The sequence below is a fragment of the Meriones unguiculatus genome, chromosome 2, assembly GCF_030254825.1.
Source record: "Meriones unguiculatus strain TT.TT164.6M chromosome 2, Bangor_MerUng_6.1, whole genome shotgun sequence".
Classification (NCBI taxonomy): domain Eukaryota; kingdom Metazoa; phylum Chordata; class Mammalia; order Rodentia; family Muridae; genus Meriones; species Meriones unguiculatus.
The window spans coordinates 101,600,413-101,622,127 of NC_083350.1; the positions used below are offsets into that span (position 1 = coordinate 101,600,413).

General features: G+C 42.4%; 1 protein-coding gene across 3 annotated transcripts in view; it reads left to right on the forward strand.

Annotated features, from left to right (window-relative positions):
• Positions 1–21,715, forward strand: part of Ntn4 (netrin 4) — a 109,008-nt gene that overhangs the window by 40,741 nt on the left and 46,552 nt on the right. For all 3 annotated transcript variants that reach the window (XM_060377933.1, XM_060377931.1, XM_060377932.1), the window contains exon 3: positions 2,853–3,131. In XM_060377933.1, the coding sequence (XP_060233916.1) occupies positions 2,853–3,131 (279 nt within the window). The remainder of the gene's footprint in view (positions 1–2,852; positions 3,132–21,715) is intronic.

Sequence of the window (21,715 nt, forward strand, 5' to 3'; positions counted from 1 at the left end):
GCGGGCAGAACACTTTTAAGATAAAGTTCATCTAGATTTGAGATGTTTAAAAATAATTAGAAACGCATACACCGGTCAGTTAGTAAATACAGCCTTTGCTGCCTGTGTCCAGGCTCTTACCTCTCCCCTTGGGATGCTGCACTGTGAGATTCAGCATGGAGCCTATACAGGGATTCTGTACAGACACAGGGTGCTTAGAATCTCACCATTGCTCAGGTGCAAAGGGTAATTTTGTAATTAAGTCACTTACCCCACCCCCACCCCCCAAAAAAAACTCATTAAACAAAGTGCCAGGATGTTTCCTGTGATACTGGGGTTATCCCCAAGAGTCTTTCAGTCTACCCTCGGAAGACAATGGATCAATAAACAGCTACAAGCAGACTGTCGGGTACTAAGTACTGATACTGTAAGTACCGTTTATTATTGGTACTACAAGTATTTACTTATCCAGGGATAAGTACTCACATAAGTACTTCTACTCTAAGTACCAAATATTGAAATCAGGCAAGGCCATTGAAAGACTGTATCTTATTCTGAAGAAAATGGGTCTTTGGCAGTGTGAGGAAGAGGAGGATGGCTAAACAGGAGTGTAAAGTAATCCGGCTTTCTTTTTTATAATGGAGAGTCATTCTGGCTAGTATATAAAGGCAAAGCATACACTGAACCCTGCCCCAAGTAGTGTTATATTTTATGAAGAGCAGTTTTATCCTTATAGGCATGGAGGTAAGGTTCTGCCCAGTTGATTCCTGCCTTTTTGTGCTTTTGCTATAAATATATTTCTTTTGGGGTGAGAGAGATGGGACGGAGTGATACGGGCTTTCTCTGCGTAGCCCTGGCTGTCCTGGAATTCCCTCTGTAGACCAGGCTGGCCTTGAACTCAGAGATGCCTCCTAGTACTGGGATTAAAGGCTTGTGACACCATGCCCAGCCACTTCTTGTCGTTTTTAGAGAGAGTTTGCAATGTTTATCTCTGTGTGTGAGTGTTTTGCTTGCGCGTATACGTGTGCGCACCATGTGTGTCTGGTGCCTGTCGAGTTCCAAGAAAGGCACTGGATCCCTTGAAACGAGCTGAGACGTTCATGAGCCGCTGTGCGGGGACTGGGAACTGAACTCGGATCCTCTATGTGAGCACCAAGTACTCTTAATCGATGAGCCATCTCTTCAGCCCCCCTAAAATCCAATTCTAAAGTGAAGGTTTTATACCTGAAGCATTCCTTAAGAACATGTATTTTTCTATAAAGTCACTTGGATACGGTTTCCCATGTGGTAGTTGTTCTGAAACCCACATTTGATAATTACGATTGTCCTACTCAGCTATCAAAATATTTCTGCTTTCTGTTTGTTGCTGTTACAGCTTTTAAGTCCTTAGAGCCTAGAAGACACTCAAGATCTCGCAAGCCTAACACTCAAGCTTGCCTAAAACTGTATTCTATGTCTTTATAACACCCATGTAATAAGCATGCTTTCAAACTACTGTCTCGTGTACAACCTACTTCAAAATTTCTTCTATCCCTTGGTTGCCACTGGCAGGGTTGTCTTCCAGCCTTGCTCCTCCGGGTAACAGGCAAGTGGGGGCTGTGTGCCGCCCACACCACAGCTCCTTTATGAGCCCTGTGTACTGAAGGGTATGCACACAAGGCTGAAGATTTCCCGAATTCTACCCATCTGAGCCTTTGTCCCCCTAGCTTCCTTCTCCAGACTTCAGAGTCCATCTGTGACCTGCACAAGCAAAGCAGTCTCAGCCACAGTGTGTCCAGCCCAGAGTGCGTCCAGCCAGCTTGAGCACTTCCTTCCTTACACTTGGATTTCAATGACGTCTGCCCATTTTAGAAGTCAATCCACCCTCAAGGGCAGCACGTTTATCATCTGTAGGGATGGTTTTTATTTTATTTTATTTTTTATTTTCTGGAAAGTGCCACAAACATAGAAGGCAGTTCCAGAAAGAGGATAACCAAAAACATTTGTGTAATAGCAATAATGGCCCCAACTGCTAATCAATTAGTCTTTGAAACGGTCGAAGTTCACTTCAAAATCCAGCTTCTGGATCTTGACTCTACAGTTGCCTCCCCACTGGTCCTCCTGTTTGATTTTTTGACTGTTTATTTACTGAAGTGGTGGGCGTCAGGCCCAGGGCCTCCCTTGGCTAAGCACACACTCTGTTACAATCACTGCCTTATTCTTTACCTGTACAATCTGTTCTGCTCTGGGAAGTGACGCTATCTTATTAGAACATGTAATGACTCAGATCGAGTATCTGGTTACGCCCTCCCACAGGCTCCTTGCATTGCAAGTGGCCTCACCACGGCCATCCAAGGCCTTGATCTCCACATGTCTGTCTGCAATCTGTTTTCTTTCCAGCCACCTCTTCTTAGAGGTCTCCAGTCACACCGACCTCTAGTTTTGGTATGGTTTTGACACAGGGTCTCTCCATGTGGCCCTGGCTGGTCTTGAACTCTTGGCTCATGTGTTCCCCGTGCCCTACTTCTATTTGCCACCACACCTGACCTTCCTGAAATAAGTCAGACTTGACTTTGCTGAAGGGACTGGGAGCTTGCTGTTTCTTCTGCTCAAAATGTTCTCCCCCATCATCTCCGCACGGCCACCTTCATCTCTAAAGCCAAGGCTCTCAGCTGGTTACTCACTGTACACTTCCGTACCCCAACAGGCAGTGCACCTGTTCCTCAGAACAACAGGGTGACTCCTCTCCAGGTGTGATCAGGCTCTAAAAGTCTCTGGTTATCTTATCACTGGCAGATAAGCAAAGGTATAAATCAAACTGGGACTACACTGGGCAAACACTGCTGGGCTTGAACACAGCCTGTACACACATGGTGTTTTTCTTCTCTTTACAGGTTATTTTCAGAGCTCTGTCAGTCCCGTATGACGTAGAAAACCCTTACAGTGCCAAAGTTCAGGAGCAGCTAAAGATCACCAACCTCCGTGTGCAGCTGCTCAAGCGACAGTCCTGCCCTTGTCAGAGAAACGACCTGAATGCGAAGCCTCAACATTTTACACACTATGCCATCTATGACTTCATTGTCAAGGGCAGCTGCTTCTGCAATGGCCATGCTGATCAGTGTGTACCTGTTGATGGCTTCAGACCCATCAAGGCCCCAGGAGCATTCAACGTGGTAGGTAAAACAAACCAGAAGTTACTCTCAGCTTTGAGGACTGTAGTCCCAAGTCCCCCGAGTTGCTGTCTCCTCCCAGAGTTGTTCTGCCTGTTACCCACCCCTCCAACTCACTGTCATCCTGCAAAGTCCAGTCGCTTGATTTTGAAACTTCCGTTTTGGCATTAGAGTCAAGCATGATAGCTAGTTTCCTTGGGAAATGCCCATGCCACTTTGTTTGTTTGTTTGTTTGTTTGTTTTGTGCCATGACCTCTGGATCTAAAGTGTAATGCGAGCAGCATTGAGACATTGGCATGATCTGTGTATACAGCATTATCGCACACAGGCCACCTTTGGCAGCAAATAGGGACCTTTGCTGGGATTGTGTAGTGAGAAAAACAGGATCCTCTGTTCAATGTCTGGTGGCTTTGCTGTCCATCAGCACCATCAGCAGGATGAACAGCAATTCTCTGTGAAGAGCATTGCTTTGCCCAGAGGGCAGAATTAACCTCTCCTTCCCTGGTCTTCCATCCATTTTTCTGCAAATGTTTTTGTGCTCTCCTGAAACTCTGCCTGTCTCCCTTTGAGACCATAACTTCCTGAGAACAGGGATGCGTTTTTCAGGGTACCCACATCCTCGGGGCCAGCGTGTTACCTGAGCTAGACGTAGGTGCTCAGTAAGTGAAGAGTAGAACACAGACAGAAGATTTTTAAAAACTGGTATCCTGTCGTCCGAAACAGTGTCTCAGACATCAAACACTTCAGAACTATAGATGAGGATTAGAAAACAAAACTAAAACTATGTAGGAAAACACTACTGATTTTTTTTTTTTTTTTAGAAATTTATCTTTTTGAAATTAATGTTTAGCTTGTATACAAACTAGTGGATGTCGTCATTTTGATTATTTTCATGCATGCATGTCATTATATGTTGTGTTTATTCAGCCCCCATTCTCCATTCTACCCCTCCCCATCTTTTGCTCTTTTCCCTTCTCAGAAGTCCCTTTCCTGTCACATTTGTTCTACTTATCCTCTCAAACCAATGCACCACAAAAATATTAAAGACTCAAACTAATTAGAATTTAATCTTTCCCCAATAGTATCTTTTCTACTATCCAGTCCTACATATGCATATACGTATACGTGTGTGTGTGTGTGTGTGTGTGTGTGTGCATATATAAATCTAAATGTAGATTCTGCAATCTGAGAGATGACGTGCTGTCTTTATGAGCATGGCTTACTTCCTTGAACGCCATGATCTCTGCTGCCATCCATTTTCCTGCAAGTGTCATACTCTCACCCTCTACAGCCAAATGTAAGTCTATGGTGTCTGTGCACGGCAGGCTCCTTACCCGGCCAGCTGCAGGTAGTTGTCCAGGCTGGGCGCCTATCCTGGCTCTTCGGATCCTGTATACACTCAGTTCTTTAATTTCACACACACCCAAGCAAAGCAAAGGAAGTAACAGTTGAAGCGACAAGCAAAACTGAAGACCTTTACTGCTAAGAAGGTGGAGTAACTTGGGCATGGTGATGAACTCTTGTAATGCCAGCACTCAGGAGACCAACCCAGGAATACCACAACTTCAAGGTCTGTTTGGGCTGCATGGTGAATCCTTGTCACACACAGAACAAAACAACTCAAGAGTATCAATATGACATCAAGGAAAGGGTGGAGTCTCTAGTTTATTCTTTATCCTGGTCCTGACACAGGACAGACTATCAGGAACCGTGGACTGGTTAACCAGCAGGACACTGTGGGCTGAAAGGGCTGCATTGCTGGGGCACAAGGCATCATGAGCAGGGTAACTCAGATGAATGGGAGAGTGGCCAGAGTAACTGGCTAGAAGCAGTTACCTCTAAAAGGGAATGTAGTATTCCCCAAAAGTGCAGCTTTCATATAGCCAGTATGTACAAGTTCCCAGGCAGCGAAAGAGCTTTGAAAGAATACCGCTGCAAATAAAGAGGAGAATAATTTTGTGTATCTCCACTAATTTTGTTCAGGTATGAGTCAAATAAAAATGATCCAGATGCTCTAGAGACAAGTGGTCTACTCCAGCAGGGCTCTAGAGTCTGTTGAGCAGGGCTTCCAGACTATCTGGGTGCTCACTGGGGTCTGAGGTCACAAGGTTTACAGACTAAGTTGACTCACGTACAGCTAACAGTGTTCCTAGGATGAGCCACCGTAACACCGTCTGATATTCTAGGCTAGAGTTCTTTTCATTAAGGTGAACATCTGTAATTCATTAATTTTGTTTCAATAATTTATTCATTTTATTTTATATGCTTTGGTGTCTTGCCTGCATGTATGTCCCTGTGAGGGTGCCAGATCCCTTGGAACCGGAGTCACAGACAGCTGTACGCTGCCATATGGGTGCTGGGAATTGAACCTGGGTCCTCTGGAAGAGCAGACAGTGCTTTTAACCACTGAGCCATCTCTCCAGACTGTACTTATTTTATGTGTATGAATATTTGTTCCCTGACTGGCACCCCCGAGGATTGTGAGCCACCGTGTGGATGCCAAGACTCAAACTCCGTCCTCCACAGTGTGGCAGGTACCCTTCACCACTGAGCCACCTCTCTGGCTAGAATTCTCAATGGACGAGGGTAGTGAATTGGAGAAGTTGATGGAAATGGAGCCTGTTTTGTTTCTTACACTATCTAAGATTGTAGGGTCATTCCCTGTCTTGAGAAGAGAGATTCCAGTAGGTAGCTCCCTGTGTCTCTCGGAAGGAATACCACCTCCTCCCTCTTCCCAGATCCACTCCATCTAGCCATCACCAGCCAAGCTTCCCCTCGATTGTTCCCTCTTTTGGAAAGGAAGATCACTGTAATGACTAACCAGGAACTCGCGGAGCACCAACCAGACCTGAATGTGATTTGTCATAGCATTTGCTAAGTCACTCTGTCTCACAATAAGGATAGCATCTGCTTTCATGGTTACTGTGAGGATTAAAAAGTGTTATGGTTTCAGGCTTGGTGGTGCATGCCTGTGATCGCAGCCCTCTGGAGGCTGAGGCAGGAGGATTACAAGTTTGAGGCTAGGCTGGGCTATAATGCTGTCTCAGGAAAATGAACACAAACCATAACGTAGGTGTCTACACTAGGATAAACACTATTTCTTTTCTTCACTGTTCTTTTCACGTTGCATGATCTCTGCCTCCTCCACTGCTTTCCCCATATATGCTTCTTCTCAGTTATGACAAAAAATAAATCAAAGCCTCTGATGCATTACCTGACATGTTTACAAGGCCAGGGGTTCCATGGCTTGGAAGACTGTGCTTTGACTCCAGCCTGCTTAAGGCCCAGGAATTACGTGTGGAAAGGATGCTTCTCTTCACAGCTGTGGAGGACTGGTTTAGTTCCTGTATCTGCTAGCAGCTGGTGATTTTACAGCTGTTGGATGATAGATGGCAATAAAAAGGAACATGGAACATTTTTTTTTTAAACCGAAATATCCAACCTGCTGGCTAATACCAGAGACCGTTGAGTGCCGGGGAGAATTATTTCAATGCCTTGAGCTATGCTTGTTAAGGTGGATTTACCCTCCATTACGAGAAACTCGTTTAAAAAGAGGGTCAGTATTTTGACTGATGCTATTTAAATTTAAGCATCCACACTGCTATTTGGGGAACCATATCAGCTAGGTTTGTGGACAATGTCACCTAGTCACACAGCTGTGTGAGGCATGTTTGAGAGTCGTTCACATGGTCTTATTTCAGTAGTTTTGTGGGGATTTTTTTCTGCAACTGAATCTGAGTACACTGAATCCATGTTTACATAACTCCTATATCATAAATGAAGAACAGTTTTAAGTGCATAGTTTCCATCTTTCTTCAAAATTTTCCTGTATTATAAACAAGTAAAAACTATCACTAGGGAACTGGAGAGGTGACTCAGTGGTTAAGAGCACTAGCTATCAGCCGGGCATGGTGGCACACAACTTTAATCCCGGCACTTGGGAGGCAGAGGCAGGTGGATCTCTATTAGTTCAAAGCCAGCCTGGTCTACAAAGTAAGCTCCAGGACAGCCACAATTACACAGAGAAACCCTGTCTCAAAAAACAAAACAACAACAACAAAAAGACCAGTAACTATCATGCAGGAACCTGGGTTCTCTTCCCAGCACCTACATGGCTGCTGCTTATGATAATCTATAACTCTGGTCTCAGGGGATCCGATACCCTCACTTGGCCTCTGCAGGCACCAGGCACACATGTGATGTACATACATACACAGAGGCAAAGCACTCATGCACATATAGTTAAGAGAAAAGAATGAATAAAAAGAAAGTTCTGGGGCTGGAGAGATGGCTCAGCGGTTAAGAGCACTGACTGCTCTTCAGAGGTCCTGAATTCAATTCCCAGAAGCTTCATGGTGGCTCACAACCATCTGTAATGGGATTTGATTTTGTTCTTCTGGTGTGTGTAAAGACAGAACACACATAATAAATAAAAAAAAGAAAGTGCCATCTATAAAATGTTATGTTGTTATATATAAATAAAATCAGAAAACTCCTTAATCTTTATGGTCTTATGGAAAAGGACACTAAGTTTAAAACAGTATGTTATTAAATGAGATGACTGAATTGAGATTTTTAAATCTTTTTTTCTACAGTAAGATGCACATCCATATTTGGAAGTGAGCATCTGTAAGTTAGTTTTAGATCTCACCATGGAAAAAACATGCCATCATGGACTAAAAATACTGGCATTTGCCACTTACTGAAAGTTTGTGCTGTAGAAAGTCTTGGGCTGAATGCTACAAGGCTACTGAATGTAATCGTCACTTCTCGTCATTTCCTTCGCAGAAGAGCAGCTGAAGCATGAGGTGTCTGCTGGCTTCCCAAAAGCCGCTCAGGGAACAGCCACCCTCAGTTTACCTGTCAAGACTCAAGAGCTCGTTCCCTTATTGTTATAATTCTGTGAAAGACATGCATCCAACCAGGGTTGGCTAGCTGAGAACAGAGAACAGAGGGGAGGGAGCACGGGAGGGAGAAGATGAGGCCGGGAGGACGGGAGGGAGAAGATGAGCCAGGGTCCAGAAACGGATTGTGACAGTGCAGCACGGGCTCTTAGGCCTAACAAGGATGGAAGCGAGGACACGACAGAGCAAAGCGGTCACGTGTTCTATAAAGCTCTTGCCACGGGTCGTTTCACGTGGTGCTTGACATGTATTTTTATGTCCATTCTGAAGATGGACATCTAGGCACAGAAGACTTTCCTTTTTGAAGTCATAATTACAGAGCAGTTATTCAGACTCGGGTTCTTTATACTGATCCCCATCCCCACGTACAGGGTACCAAGAAAAAAAATACTTTTTTAAACAGGGTCTTCTTATGTAGCCCTAACTGACTTGGAGCTTACCATGTAGATCAGACTGGCCTCAAACTCACACAGTACTGCCTTTGCCTCCCAAGTGCTGGGATTCAAGATTTGCAACACCACACCAGGCTAGAAAAAAATAAAGCCCTATAAAAGGACACTTATAGAAATAGGAAATCTATCTAGGTTCTCTACAGTTAAATCAGCATTGATCTCATTATCTTCCATTCATCAACCAGTGTAATAGTAATTTAAAAAGACAGAGAGAAAGAGAAAAATATAAGCAATAACTGGACAAGCTACAAAGTAAATAATTTGGGTGTGGCTGTGTTTTAGGGGTTAGGGTAATGGCTCCCTTTCAGATCATAAGGAAGAGGGTTTTGTGGCTCAAACAGCCTTTATTTGCATCTGTGGTCTTAAATCATTTTTGCTGCTATCAAAAAGCAACAGCCACCCATTTATTTCATTTGTCACACAAAGATCTGGAAGAATAGGTGATCCTGTCACCAACATGATTGCAACGAATCCTGACATCAAGGAGACACAAAGTCTTCCCATTTTACCCAGTTAGTGCGCGACCACCCTTAATTCCTGCCCAGGTCCTGACCTTCGTGTCTCCCTTGTGTTACTAGATAGCTCCGCCCCCAGTCTCTCAACAACCAGTAAGCACTCAGACTGATGAGTAATTACAAGGTCTTCACACCCAGAGGCGTTAACAGTGAGCTGCACTCGGGAAAGAATTCCTTGTGGTGTTTCTTTCAAGAGTGCTCAAAGAGGACTTAAATGTTTATTTACAGACCTTCAGTTATTTCACAGTGAGGTAAGGTTAAGAGGAGAAAAATGCCTGAACGCTAAAATGCTGATGTCACAGCTGCTGCCTGTAAAGGTGACTATAAAGCCAGTAGAAGATGGAGGTGGAGTCTCCCAAGTGCTCATTCACGTTTTCATGAGCATGGTTTGAAGAAAGCAAAGTATATATATAGATATTTGAGTTACAAATCAGGAATGCAGAGATTAAAAAACAAGTCTCTTTAATAGTTTGAACTAAGGAAAGTGGGATAGGATCAATACAAATTTGGCGTTTCTTTCTTTAAAGTGTCCCCTAACAGGTAAAGCATGTCCCATTTTGGAAATTTGTTTCATGAACGCTTCCAGCATGACACTTTGTAATCCATAATGTAGATAGCTGAGAACCTGAAGCAGCGCCTGTGCCTGCAAGGCCCAGCCTGTCTCCAGGCTCACTGCTAATGCAATGGGGACTGGGGAGGGGTGGTAAGGGAGAGACTACAGAATGAGAAAAAGTAAAGTTACAGCAGATGTCCAATTCATGGTTCATAACCCGGGTCTCTATCTCATTTGCATCTTGCAGTTTTGTAAGAGTTGGAATTGTACTTCAACTGGTGCTAAATACTTTTATTCAGAAGATAAACTGCAATATAAGCCCACATTCTCCCTTGCGAAGAGAAGTTTTTATTGACCAGACATATAAACTACACACACACACACACACACACACACACACGGGCACATATACATGTGCACACACACAAATGCACATATTTGCACATATGCACACACACACACTTATACACATACACGCATGCACACACACTTTATAAGTATAGAAGGTGGAGAAAAGTCAAAGCCATTTATAAAATTTCTTTCTTGAAACTGGGTCTTGCAGTATAGCCCGAGCTGGCCTGGATTTCACTATAGAGTTGACTTAAAACTCACAGTCTTCCCCCGTCGGCCTCCTGAGGACACAGCCATTCTAAATTAAACAGTGCGAAAAGCGTGTTTATTTTGATATTCATTACTTCTCTAATGTAAGTGAGACCAAATCAGGGTTACAGCTTCACAATATAAAATAAAGTATGGGTGGAGATAAAAGCTAATATATGTTACAGCCAAATCAAGTTGACATCAGTAATACAGCATTCTGCTACCATTTTATCTCCCCTCTCTAGTTATGTAGATACAAAAACAAAACCAAACCTGTCATTATAGAATTTTGGGAGTGACAAGGTCTAGCTTTGAACTTTAAGCTAAAAGCAATCCTCCTGCTTCAGCTTCCCAAAGAACCAAGACCAGAGGCACGAGCCACCACGCCTCACTGGAAATTATGCTCTCAAAACCAGGATAACTTACTAACTTTATGAGAGCTCACTTGCTAGAAATAGGAAGTGACCCTCTATGGCCGCACCGTCTGACCATACCTGACTATGTCTGTCTCAGAAGTGAAGCAGGGTCGGGGCTGGATGGCAGAAAGTGACTGCCATCGCTATCAAATGTTTACTATATGACATGACTTTGAGGCTCATATGAAATCTTTGCATCTCTAAAACTCCACTCTCAGGAACAAGACAAGTAGGTCTGCTCTCACTGCCTGTTTAACTTTGTGCTGGAAAATCCAGCCCAGGCAATTAGTGCAGAATAAGGATTAAAAAACAAAAACAAACAAACAAAAACAAAGGTACCCAAATCGGTATATCTTGAAATCAAGGCACAGAGAGCCCCCAGTTGCAGAGAGCCTGAGACCCTGTCTCAGAAAATGAAAACAAAATAAAACAATACAACAAAAAAGACTATACAATAACAGAGAACAGTCTTTTCAAGAAAAGGTGAGCTGGTCACAGAAATATATTTGGAGTTCTACCACGCAGACGCCGTGTAAAAGGTAACTCCAAGTGGACCAACAAACCTGAGCGCAGGGCTAGCACTGTAAGCTCTTGTAAGGGAATGGGCTAACTGGGACTTTGTGACAGGGGATGGAGTGAGAGATGTGACACGTAAAAAGCACAAGTATCAAAAGAAAAATACGCCTGGCATGATGGTGCACACCTCTAATTCCAGCACTTAGGAAGCCAAGGCAGCTGAATTTCTGAGTTCAAGGCCAGCCTGGTCTATATAGCTAGTTCAGGACTAACTATATAGAGACCTTGTCAAAAAAAAAAAAAAAAAAAAAAAAGAAAGAAAGAAAAGAAAGAGAGAGAAAGAGAAAGAAAGAGAAGTATATTTGACTTTATCAAATTCAAGAACTCCTGTGCAAAAGACACTATCAAGAAAGTAGAAAACATGGTCTGTACAGACTAGCAGAAAAATCCTTTCAAGTCATCTCACCATATGGCTCTAGTATCCATACTACAGTGTAAAGAATTCTCCCAGCTCAACAACATCAAACCAATCTAATTTTAAGAGGGACCAAAGGTATGAACAGACATTCCTCTAAAGAGCTCACACAGAGGGTCACCATGCCCATGGAGAGATTCTCAGTGTCCTTAGTCAGTTAGATGAATGCAAGTCAAGACGTCCATGAGACACCACTTCACACCCACTACACAGCTGTCACCAAAGAACAAACAGCAACAAGTGCCAGTGAGGACACGGAGACTGCAGTGCTGGGGGAAGGCAAAACAGTGCCGCTGCTATGGAGAACAGTTTGGCATTTCCTCAGAGAGTTGAGGGAAGACTGATTGTATACTCCAGAAAGTTTACTCTTCCCTAGGAACTCAAATAAACTGACAATGTTTTTATATAAAATCTTGAACATGACTGTTCAAAGCAGCATTAGTCATAGTGTCAAAAGAGCTGATATAACCCACTGTCCATTTGTTGATGAACACAAACAAAATACAGCATATCCAGGTACTGGAATATTAACCAGCCATAATAAGGAATGACGTTCTCATACATGCTTCAACATGGCTAGCTCCTGCAAACATTAGTAAGCAGATGAAGCTGAACCCATAAGCTCATGTCATATTTTTTTATTTTTATATGAAATGTAAAAAATAAGAAAATCCATAAAGGCAAAATAAGTTGGCAGCTTCCAAGTGCTAAGACTCAGGAAAATGGGCGAGTGCCCACTTCACCATCTTCTCTTTAGAGTGGTGGAAAGCTCTCTGCTCCTCTTAGTGCTAGCACATCTCAAGTATACTGAGAACTACTGTGCTAGACCCTAAAAAAGTGAAAATGACAAATTCCTTGGGAATGTTACCTCAAAAAGAGAACAGAACTGTTACTCAAGCCACCCCCAAACAAACCCAAAAGGCAAGTGTGGATTGTTAGTGGAGGAATTTTGCAGATGGGGTGCGTTTCTCACTGGCTGTTTTAAAAAGCAGCGTCTTTGAAGAAAACTTGCTTTTGATGATACCTGTGGCTGCTGTTTCTGATCACATTTGAGCAATCACAGATGTCTAAATGACTCTGTCAGAGCTGTCAAGCAAATGCAACTTTTCAGTCAGGGATTTGCTTCTACCTTAATCTTTCAGCTAAGCATGCTTTTAAAAATGCAGATTTCATTTTACAGAACTCACATAGAAACAGGCAATTTTCTGGTAGGAAGAGAAGCCTCCGAATAAAGTAACTCAACAACAGAAAACATGCCCTAGCAACTAGCTTCTTGTGCTCCAATCTGAGGCTCATTTATCTTAAACAAGTCAACTTTTGTAACACCCTCTGCACTGTATAGAATACTGAGTGACAGTCAGACAGAGCTGTCAAGAAAGAAGGACAACAGTGGGAAATGTGAACGAGAATGAATTAGGAAGGGGGAGGGGCTGTCAGAGAATGCAAAGTGGTCTGTAGCAAAGAATTTTCCTCTAAAATAAGCAAAAGCTATGTGAGCGCATTGAACAAGTGTCACTGAGGTGAAAAGTACTTAATAAACCACCGTGTTCTCACAGAATTTACCTGGCCCCCAACTCATTATAAAAGCTCATCTGAATCTTAAAAGACACCGAGCAAGAACCTACAAAACCTTCCTTCGGTCTCACGTCAAGCCGTGCTTCACACAGACATCGCTTACAAAATGAGGTCCATTCATTTTTGCTTTTGCACGTATCTGAGTTCTTGCAGAAGGCAGGAAGACTCAGCGCGTATGGGACGGTGCATGTTGTTAATTCCACTGTAGCCATTCCCCCCTGAGATTGGCAACATTAAATGGCTATTAAGAAACTGAAGTTGACATCTTCCCTTTTCTTTCCTCGAAGAGATTACATCATAAGCAGCTACTTTAAGTATTTGTGGGAAGGAATTTTTTTTTAAATGCCCTCGATCACATCACTGTTCTGAGATGGAACTTCTGGGATTTGGGCCTCTTGGGGAATCTGTCTGTGCTCTGTCACAGATTTGTGAAAAGCATAGAGAGGTCAGTGTGATGTCAAATGAAAACAACACCTGACAGACCTGTGGAGGTATACTCAGGGAGCTGAGCTGCCACCAGTAGCTGCCCCCGGAACTAAGTGAGCTTGGTGGCCAGGCAATGGTTTGGCTTGAAAAACATGTATAATTAGCTGAGGGGCTTTCTCACAGCACAAGAGGAAATTTTAGTAAAAAATGTAGCAATGGCTATTCACTTTTAAAGAAATCATCTTTTGATCTAAGTTTGCAGTTGGAGAGACTGAGGCTATTCGGGAGGGTGTAAGAGCAGTGGTTCTCAGCCTGTGGCCCATAACCCCTTTGGCAAACCTCTGTCTCCAAAGATATTTACATCATGATTCATAACAGTAGCAAAATTACAGTTATTAAATAGTGGTGAAAATAACTTTATGGTTGAGGGTCACCACAACATGAGAAACTGTATTAGAGAATCGCAGCATTAGGAAGGTTGAGACCCATTGGTCTAGAGCAAACCTCATATCCTACAGCAATGAAGCTTCAGATACACTGAAGAGGTGCCGCTAGAAGGAAGAGCGCCTTCCTACCGCCATTGCCTGCACATCTAAAGCCGGACAATGTGCACACACTTGCCCAATTCACTGTATGACTTAGTCAAATAACTTATCTGTAGACAAAATAACTTTTAATAAAAAAACAGACAAACAAACAAAAACAAATAATAAACAGTTCTCTGCAATGAGGTAAGTATTGGGGCGTGCCAATAAATCAGAAGTGACATGGTCTTATCTGAAGACCCTCTTCACAAGCTTCCTGGGCATTGCAGTTTTTAGTTCAATGGCATTATTTGCATTTTTTCGGCAAGAAGAAAATCAAGGGCCTGGTGATACTAAAATGAGGAAGCTAACAGAATTATGTTTGTAAAATATAAGACACTCAGAACTCATTTTATCTTTATAGAACATGTTGAAATTCTGTCTTTAGAAGTAAATTCTTAAGGTTTTTTCCCCCTTCTGTTTTTTTTTTTGTTTGTTTTTGGTTTTTTTTTTTTTTTTAGACCTGGAACTTGTGTTTCCCCTACCTCAGCCTCCCAGAATGCTGAGGTTCCATTGTAGACAACTTACTCAGCCTTTTTTAAATTAAATTTTTATTTTTTATATTAATTACAATTTATTTACTTTGTATCCCAGCTGTAGCCCCCTCACTCATTCTCTCCCAATCCCACCCTCCTTCCCTCATCTCCTCCTTGCCCCTCTCTAAGTCCTCTGATAGGGGAGGACCTCCTCCCCTTCCATCTGACCCTAGCTTATCAGGTCTCATCAGGACTGGCTTGCAATGTCCTCCTCTGTGGCTAGGCTGCTCATCCCAGGGGGAGGGGGAGGGGGAAAGGTCAAAGAGCCAGCCACTGAGTTCATGGCAGAGACAGTCCCTGTTCCCCTTACTAGGAAACACACTTGGATACTGAACTGCCGTGAGTTACATCAAAGCAGGAGTTCTAGGTTATCTCCATACATGGTCCTTGGTTGGAGAATTAGTCTCAGTAAAGACCTCTGTGCCCAGATATATTTGGTCCTTGTGGAGCTCCTGTTCTCTCCAGGTCTTACTAACTCCCCCTTCTTTCATATGATTCCCTGCACTCTGCCCAAGGTTTGGTTATGAGTCTCAGCATCTGCCTTACTCAGCCTTTTTACCATTCTTATTCAATGTGTGCAGGGCTGTTCTTGTATTGTTTTATTCATTTTGCCCTCCTGCCTCAGCCTCCTTGAGACTACAGGTACAAGCAACCATGTCTGGCTTCAAGTACCCTTGGGGAAAAAAAATAAAGGATGGAAGGAAAGAAAAAAGGGAGAAGGGGATGAAAAAAGGAGGGGGAGAGCGAGAAAGAGAAGAGATAGAACACGAGAGAGAGAGAGAGCCAGAGACAGACAGAGAAGAGACAATCTGAGACGAGAACGTACTCCGTTGGTCTAGCATTAGTCTGGCAATGGCCAAACTCTATCTTCAAAGCTGAGAACCACAAAATAACAACAACAACAACAAAAACAAAAATGCTTCACAGACATAAAATGGAAATACTTCAGAACTAGTAAGACATCATAACAATTCCAATGAAAATTTAAGAAAATAAAACATATTTAGGCAAATGCAGAATGCTGAAGCAAGTCAGGCATGGTGGCTTGGACCTATAATCTCAGCCCTTGGAAGGCTGAGGCAAGGGGATTGCTTTGAGGTAGGGGGAAGCCTGTGTTACATAGTAAGTCAAAATAATCACTTGCATTCTTTCAACACAACTTATTTTTCTAATACAATTGAATGGATAAGAAACATTTGAGTTACTGCTTTTCTACAATTTAAAGAGATGTAAGACAGCTCAATGATAATAAAAACAGAGTCAGCCTGGTACAGGGGCACACGCCTGTAATCCCAGCACTCAGAAGCAGATGCACCTCTGAATACACGATAGCCAAAGCTACACAGAGAAACCCTGTTTCAAAAAAAATAAAATTAAATTAAAAAAATCAGAGTCAACCCAGAAGGCCTCACTAAATAAGATACCTAGCAAATGGGGTTCCCCTCCCCCAGGGAACATTTTTCTTCACAACTTTTTTCCAGCAGAAGGAATCTGGCTAATTAAATAGAGAATGAGGCAAAGAAAGATCCTTCAGGGCTCCCCAATGAAGGCTGTCTGGGATCTGCAGTTCATAGCTACAAATAAAAGTATTCCTGATATCTAGCTAGCCTCAGGGGTGGGGGGAGACTTGCTTTGTCCTAGAAAGTGACTCATTTCTCTACAAAACAGAAGCTCGTCTTACTTACAGCTACGTAAGAGCCTACATTTAAAGTGCTCTGCCCATTTACAAAAATCAAAACAAAACAACAAAACCAAAATCATAGTATTGAGCCAATACTATATATTTAAAACAATGAGAAAAACTAGGTCCTCTCCTTTTTAGCTTTTAAAAAAACTGAATGTGTTTGGGCTGGAGAAAGAACTCAGCTGTTGAGAGCAATGGCTGCTCTTCCACACGACCCAGGTTCCATTCCCAGCACCCACATGGGAGGCCATGACTGTCTGTAACTCCAGTCCCTGGGGTTCAACACACTCCTATGGTCTCATAAACATACACGCAGGTAAAACACTCATATGTATATAAATAAGCAAACAAACAAACAAATAAATAAATAAATAAAATTTTGGCTTTTTCTTTGAGACAGGGTTTCTCAGAGACAGGGCTTCTCTGTGTGACCCCTGGATGTCTTGGAACTTATTCTGTACACCACGCCAGCCTGGACTTCAAAGATCTGCTTGCCTTGAGGGCCAACAGGGGGGATAGTTTTTTACTCACTGCTTTCTGAAGCTCACTGCTTTTTGTTAAGTTGGTTGCAAGAACATGGGTGGGGCCGTTTATGCAAATGAGCAATGTCCAGTGGCTATAGCACACCACTGAAGAATATGATTTTCTTCTCCTTGAAACCTTTAACTGCCTGCGGGTTCCTTTGGGACAGGTGGGGCCTGATGAGGCACTTCTCCACCCATGCTGGAATGAGGGTCCAGTCTTATGCAGGTCTTGTACACATAGCCACTAGTACTGTGAGTTCACAGGTCCAACTGCCTTGTCACATCCAGAACAGAGCATGCTACAGTGCTCCTTCATGAACTCCAGCTCTCACGCATTCTTTCTGCCCCCTCTTCCGCAATGTTCCCTGAACCTACAGAGATGGTATAAAGGATTCCTTTAGGGCTGACCCACTCAACAGCCCCTTATCCTCGGCATGGTGACTAGTTCTGGCTGTCTATAGTAACCATTCCTCTGAGTGGAGCTTCTGAAAACATCTTCAAAACTGCCTGGCTTTACCACAAATCCAAGCCAACTCTGTCCCGAAGCACTCTGTTTATTTTTAAAAAGCATGTGTGTATGTGTGTGTGCGCATGTGTGTAGAGGTGTGCACATACCCATACCTGCACACAAGCACACGCATGCCACAGTACAGATGTGGTGGTCAGGGAGCAGCTGGTCTCCTCACCCCACCACCTGGGTTTCAGAGGTCAGATGCAGGGCACAGCCTTGGTGGGCAGCGTCCTCACCCACTGAGCCATCATCGGCTCCCACGAAGAGAAGAGCAAACTGGCTTGGGACACACCAACGTCCCTTAGAAGTCCCTCTGAACTGGCTTGGGCGTACTCAGAATCTACACTCTAGGTCTTACGAACAAAATTGTTCAGGGGTTAGGCTGAAAACGCTGAAATCAGACTACTAGAATTCAAGCCCTTCTACCTCTTTTTGAGGTTTTGACATTTGGGGAAAGTATTCAAGCCCTCTGGGCCTTGGTCTAATCAATTCTGAAACTGGGCAATGCCCATTATTCCTGCCTTCTAATAAGGTTTTTGTGTGAACTAAGTTAATTAATATTTATACGGCGCCTAGAATAACACACGGTATGTAGTAAGCGCTGCGCACTGTATCCATGTTGCAGTAGGTCTCTCAGAGACACTTGGTTATGAGCTGATACAGCCTTTACAGAAAGCACCTTGGTCATGTCAAAATTGCTAAAATCTCTGTAGGGATCTAGTGCCCACTTCACAATAGCTAACTCTCAGCAGTTTTAAATGAGTGGCTAAGGTCCTCAGTGTCCTGCTAAGTATGTATCAACTGAAGGAAAAAAATAACACATATTTACTGATAACCGTTTATACTCTAGTTACTGGAAATTAAAAAAAAAAAAAAAACTGAAGGCACCGTTGCCTGCAAGAGTTTATAACCTAGTGAAAAGATAAGCATTTGGTTCTCACAGAGTGTAAAAAAGCTTAGCATTTCCTTAGAAATTTGCATTAGCTCCATTCAAGCCTTTTCCCAAATGTCAGTCAATGACCGGTCTTGGCAAATTAGTGAAATAGGCAAAGTCTGTCTTTGGCTCCTTTCCTCTCTGCCTAAGATATTTCTTTCCGTTCCTCTGAGAAGTCCACTCTTCCAGCAACTTTGTCTCCAGTCATGGGATTGAGAGCAGATATTTATAATCTCTGCTGATGAGGTTTTCAATAATTATTTAAGGTGTGTTTTTGTCAAAAGCTCTGGAACCTGATGCATCACTAGGGCTGGAAGCACGAATCTCTACGAGAAGCCTGTCAGGGTTTAGGTTAGGTGGAAATACAACCCAGTTTTCATGCTCTGCTTATAATCTCTCTTCCCTCTTTACCTGTCCACCCAGCCCGAACTTTCTGATACAAGCTATTTTCTCCAGTGTCCCAGTACAGGTCAAAGAATAAACTACACAGCTGTTTGCTTCCCTTGCCTTCTTCCTGTCTGTATTATTAGGCAAGGACTGGAACTCCAGTCAACTTGTTTTGTCCTTTCTGACATTCTTTCAAGCTCCTTTTCCACCAAACTCATTACAAGGTTCTATCATTGCCACAGAACTCTTACTTCTGTTAAATTAAAACATGCAGGCCTCTAATGGGAAAGGGTGTGCTTTTTGTTTTTTTGTTTTTTAATGAAAAGACACGTTTTTTTCTTGAAGTGCTCTCTATGCATAGGTTGTAGTGTAGCATTACTGCGCGTGTTTTTATCCCACATAAGGAGAGCAGGTTCTAACAGGCCAGCCTGCTACTAAAATTTATCTCTTTTCATGCATAAGACATTCATTATTCTAGAAGCTAATCCTTTTTTTCTAAGAGGAATATACTATCTCCTCAGAAATTAATCAGGTTCTTCATTTTCTTTTAACCCCATTTGTTGTTAAGAGGCCACACAGCATCTTTCCGCTCTCTCGGTAATTTCTTAGAGCTTAATAGAGGCCCATTAAAGTGCTACATTCTTCTCGACTCATAGAATCTTCTTTTCACAAACGTTTTTTAAAGTTTTAATGATGGTTTAAAACAATATTCATTTTCTACTGAAATTCAAAGTTTCATGGTAATGAAGATAAAATTGCACATATATAAATAATCATGGACAAGAAAATTACTCCATTTTGAAACAACAAATTTTTTAATATGAAGCTATAAAGCACGTTTCCCGTTAACTTACACTAGTCCCCCCCACCGCCCACACACGCACCTTAGGATCTGAACAAAAGACTCAAACAGAGGCTGTACCTTCTTCCTCAGAAATGGTTGAGAGCCAGTATTGTCAGACATCCCCAAGGAACTTAGCACGAATCCCTCAAAATGTTAATCCATAGGGAACATCATCACCAGATAACAAGATGCATGGTTATTGGGGAGAAATAATTAGAGCAATCCTTAGTCTAAGATGGCTTTAGCTGTCCCTGCGCCACAGGGAAGAAGTATATAAAGAAAACAAGGGCAGAGAAATAACAAAGAACAGGACTTATTGTAAGTCACAGCTAACATACAAAGGAAGCTCCATCTCCAGAGACTATTGCTGTTCATTCATTTCTTTGTCTGTGCTACATTAGGCAAGAAATAAGGAATAGGCTCATGGTTCTTATGTATTTCATGTCAGAAAATTCAGACATTGGTGGGAGGGCAGCAGAGCCCTCTCAGTCAGCAAGAATTGTGGATTGTGAGTAGCTGCCTACAGAGGATACCCAGAGTACAAAGAAGCAGGCCTTGACATCACATTACCTTTTCTTAAAGGGCCCTAAAGTTTTTTTTAAGGTTGCCTCTTCCATCGAATATTTAAATATCCCAAAACATCTTGGAGCTAGAAAGATGATGGCTCAGTGGTGCTCTTGCAGAGGACCCAAATTTGGTTCCTAGCACCCATTTGGAGGTTTACAACTGCCTGTAACTCCAGCTTCCAGGGATCTGATGCCCTCTTCTGGAGGCTGCAGGTACCAGCATTCACAGGTGACATACCCATACATAGACACAGTATATAGATAATTAAGAATAAAATTAATCTTTTTAAAAAATATACTTTAAAATCTACATAGAAATAAGTGATTGTTCAATCACATGTGTGTGATACTATCTGTGACCAGATTCCCACCATCTCATGCCATGACTAACGTCTTCAATCACATGATAGATGACTACTGAAAGCCAAAATGAACCAATGAAAAGAAAAAAGAAACCTTACTATTCTAGGCCTGTCTTATTACCAACAATAGATCTGAAAGACAGTCATGCCTCATTTTTGGCCCCATCTAAATTCTCATGTGTACAGCTTCAAAATATAAAGAGATGGTATTTTTATTTTCTTTGTCTATCTGGTTTTTTTTTCTAAGAATGGTGTTTTTGGGGGGTCGGATTTTTGGGGAGAGTGAAACAAGGTTTCTTGGTATAGCCTTGGCTGTCCTAAAACTTGATCTGTAAACCAGGCTGGCTTTGAACTTACAGAGTCCACCTTCTCTGTTTCCCAAGTACTGGGCTTAAAGGTGTGCACCACCACTATCCAGCCATCTATCTGGTTTTAATATACAATTATTGTAACAAAACTGTCCAGCTCAAAATGAACACGCTGGTCCAGTAACTTCTTGAAAGACTTGTTTCAGGTTGTCATAAGTACCATCCTGGGAGGAAAGCGCAAAAACTGAATAGAAGATGGGTTAATATTAGTGGTAACTAGACTTGCATGTACATCACTCCCAGCACTCAGGAGGCAGAGGCAGGTGGATCTCTCAAGGCCAGCCTGGTCTACAGAGTGAGTTCCAGGATAGCCAGGGCTACAGGAAGAAACCCTGTCTCAAAACAAACAAACAAAAAAAAAACAACTTTTGACAGTGAAAGAGAAAAGTATTCTTAGCATTAACAGGAGTTTCTAAAACTATGATATTTGAATATCTCCTGAGTAATTACAAGTTGCAGTTTTGTGGTCAAGATTCATTCCTCATTTTCCAATTAGACAACCAGACACCATTGTTATGAAATCTTCAGCACATAACTCCATTTTCTTACTCTTTACCTAGTTTGTGTTTATATACCAAATAGGAGTTATGTTTAACTTATTACTGAAGTTTCCTTTTTCTGTTTGTTTCCCAAGGAAGACCTAGTTTTACTTGCACATTTTTCACGAGCATCAAATAGTGGGTGATCTTTCAAGCTTGAACAGCAGTGGTATCGCTGAGGAAGGATTTCTTGTTTCAAACTGCCTGGGTAATGATTTACAGCTATTTTTGATAATTTTCAAAATGACAGCTCCTTGAATTTTTCTATGTGCAGAAAAAATTTGCTGGCCTAGTATCTTCAGATCCTGGGAGGTCC